Source organism: Balaenoptera physalus, assembly GCF_965194825.1.
Source record: "Balaenoptera physalus genome assembly, chromosome: 21".
Taxonomy (NCBI): Eukaryota; Metazoa; Chordata; class Mammalia; order Artiodactyla; family Balaenopteridae; genus Balaenoptera; species Balaenoptera physalus.
Genome location: NC_138902.1, coordinates 39,534,125 through 39,537,411, shown reverse-complemented (window position 1 = coordinate 39,537,411; position 3,287 = coordinate 39,534,125). Strand labels below are relative to the sequence as shown.

General features: G+C 36.8%; 1 protein-coding gene across 1 annotated transcript in view; it reads left to right on the top strand.

Moving 5' to 3' along the window:
- ASB5 (ankyrin repeat and SOCS box containing 5) overlaps positions 1-3,287 on the top strand; it is an 87,925-nt gene that overhangs the window by 36,819 nt on the left and 47,819 nt on the right. Inside the window, exon 2 of the mRNA XM_082444117.1 lies at positions 7-293. Coding sequence (XP_082300243.1) covers positions 98-293 — 196 coding nt within the window. The 5' untranslated portion in view covers positions 7-97. The remainder of the gene's footprint in view (positions 1-6; positions 294-3,287) is intronic.

Sequence of the window (3,287 nt, the reverse complement as noted above, 5' to 3'; positions counted from 1 at the left end):
CCTCAGGACCAGCTGTCCAGCAGCATCCCGGACCGGAGCCAGGCACATTCGGGACTTGGATCTGACCAAGGGCGGCAGCAGCAGGGCTTGGGCAGCGATGTCGGTGGTAGAAGAAAGCCGGCCCTTCGCTCAGCAGCTCTCTAACGTCTACTTCACCATCCTCTCCCTGTTCTGTTTCAAGCTCTTTGTGAAAATCAGCCTCGCCATCCTCAGTCACTTCTACATAGTGAAAGGCAACCGCAAGGAGGCGGCCCGGATAGCGGCTGAATTTTACGGAGTAACCCAAGGACAAGGTATGTTTACGGCCTGCGCTCGTGTTTCACGTTGACTTTATCTTGCATGCACAATCCAAGAAAACATCCCATGTTTCCCTTAGGGACTGCTTCAAAGCGAATATTTTGCCAACTCCTCACTGCGGAAAATATTTAACTCCCTTCATGGCCTCATAAAAAAGAAACTTACTTTTTCTGGGTTAATGAAATCAAGGTATCGTTGCAGAATAGCCTAACGGAAGCATAGTTTTAAATAGATATCAATATTTTCCTATTAATAAATATTTTCTAACTTTTAACATTTCATGTGCCAAGCCATGCTTTCACAGGCTTCAGTTACTGATTGCACTTCAACTGTCCTTTAATATACCTGAGATTTTATGATTTTTTAAAACCAAGTCTTTAGTTATATGGAAAAATAATTGTTATAAGAGAAGATTTGAAGGTTTTATTGGTTTCTCACAATTTTTATTTGACCAGGGTTAACCGCTTCATTATAAAGTAAAGCACAATGTGGTGAATATTAAGATTTATGGCATATGTTTTCCTGATGGAATTGTTGTTGGTTTTGCTCAATTTGTAAAAAATTGATTATATGAGGATAGGAACATGAATTAACAAATGTAACACGTATGCAACCAAGTACATCCATCATGCTTCCTACAAGAAATGGAAGTGTGAGACTACATGAGAAATGATCATTTTGACCCTCAACTTGAAAGGCTGTAAAACCATTTCCATTCTATTGGACTGATATTCTGCATAATAAAAGCAATTCTTAGGATGGGCTTCAAGGTGACATTTTATTTTCTTATAGCCTTTTGATTAATTTCTGGTTTGAAAATCATCAGGCAAGCATGCACATTTTACAGCCCTACATACCTCTAAAGTAACTTTAATTTTCAGAATCAAAATACACTATCACATAATTAGAGAGTGTAATTTTTTTTTTTTTAAAAAAGAATGCTTAGAGTAGAAAGCTTGCCTTCTTAAAATCTGTTTTTCTACATTTTTCAATTTGTGGAATAACTTATTTTAAAATCTAGGCGACTCTGTAGATACATGGAAAATTGAATAAAGGTAGAAGATCTTTTTTGGTGTATGAGGTAGATAAGGAGTACATTTTTCCTGAGGAAGATTGTTCTTATGCAAAGTGAGGAATTTATGCGCTCATTCAAAGTGAGGGAAATCTAAATGCCAGGATGAAACTCTCACAAGGAAGATGGGATCTAGAGAAATAGACAATATTTAATCCTTCCCCACCAGCTCTGCTTCAGACCAGCTATAACTATTTAAATGTGGCATACACCATGTTGGTAAATGGAATATTTTGTTTAAAAACCAGCAAACATAGGAGACTAGATTTTAAAACAAAATCCATATTTTAATTTTATTTTTTTAAACCCGTATTTTTAGATATAAGACTAACTAGGCTATGCGATCATAAGGTGAGAAAGTTTACTGTCACGGGCAGCCCATAGCTCATTACCTTATATTCAAATCTCATCTACGTATTATGAGAATTGCCGTGCATAAAAACTGAAGTATTGGCTAAAAATCGACCATTTTTGGTGGATTGACAAGGGTTTTAGAGGAAACTTTGGAATCTCCTTTTGTACTTATTTACAAATATAAAGAAACACTTGTCCCCTCTTTAGCCTGATCTCAGTGTGCTCATGCTGGGAGGTCACGGGAATATGTGAAATGGCTTCCATGTTCCCGCCTACTTTTATGAGTCTGTGTTAAGATATATTAGAGCTCTAGGATTATATCCCAAAAAGGAGAGAAAGAAATCCACACTCACTAATAGAAAATACTTTTCCTGGGAATAAAAATGGGGAACATAGAGTTTTCAAATGTTTGTTTTCTGTTATTTTTAATTTTGTATCTGTTTAACAAAATTCTCCCTTGCTATAGCTTGCATTAATCTATATACTAAACAATACAATATATTATTATAATTTTTATTCAGTGTAAGCATAATTAGTCTCCAATTTTATTTTAATATTAAGAAGACAGTCAGGAACCTTACAAGCTCTTTCTTGGTCTACCTCTAAGAATTAATTCTTCCTTGCCTAGGAAATCATTACTTTCTCTATTTTAACATAGCTTTTTCTTTTATTTACTACTACTAAACTTATTTTTATTTTGTTTATGTTTTTATGATTAATCAGGCTTAGTTATCTTTGTTTAATCTAGCAATTTCCTCCTTCCTAGCAGAGATTATCACCTTCATTCCATTCTGAATTAGGTTTCTCATTCCTACTTTCAAGAATTATCACCTTCATTCCATTCTAAATTAGGTTTCTCATTCCTACTTTCAAGACTTAGCCAGATCGTTCCCCAACATTTCTGATGTGGAGTTGCCAAAATCCATGAAATATGAGATGATGTGTGCATTTTCCTGTCTTTCATAATCCTGGAAGTCCCTGTTGACAACATTCTGGATGTCCTTCCCATGAGCTGTAGCGCTTTGGTATGAAATAAAAGAAACTCTGTCTTCCCAGATAAGGTTGCAAATCAGCTCATTGTATTAGACAAATATGGGATGAGCTTTCTTAATGCACTTTCCAATCAGGCTTGAGACCAAGGTATGATTACACAACAAGAATACGGAAAAGCAACATGGTAACTAAAATCGCTTAAGATTGTTTCCTTCTTGATCCCTTTGCTATGCCTATAAACCTTAGAAATCTGCCTTTTCATCCTTTCCTTAACTCTGCCATCGTATTGAAGGGACCCGTTAGGATTTTCTGTGTAACTATCTCCCTGTGTGGTTCTTGCTGTTAAGTGTCCTGGTGATAGTCTCCACATATCAGAGGTCTAGTCTGTTTTTAAAGCTAACACTTTACTTGGAGACTGAGTGAGACTAACAGGCGTTGAACGGCGTCTCCAGCTGTAACATCAGACAGTACGGAGAGCAGGGGGAGATGCAGGGGCGAACACTGATTTTCTGATATCACTCCAAGGGCTTGGAAGAAGCCATGTACCACTAATAACCCACGGACACTTGGA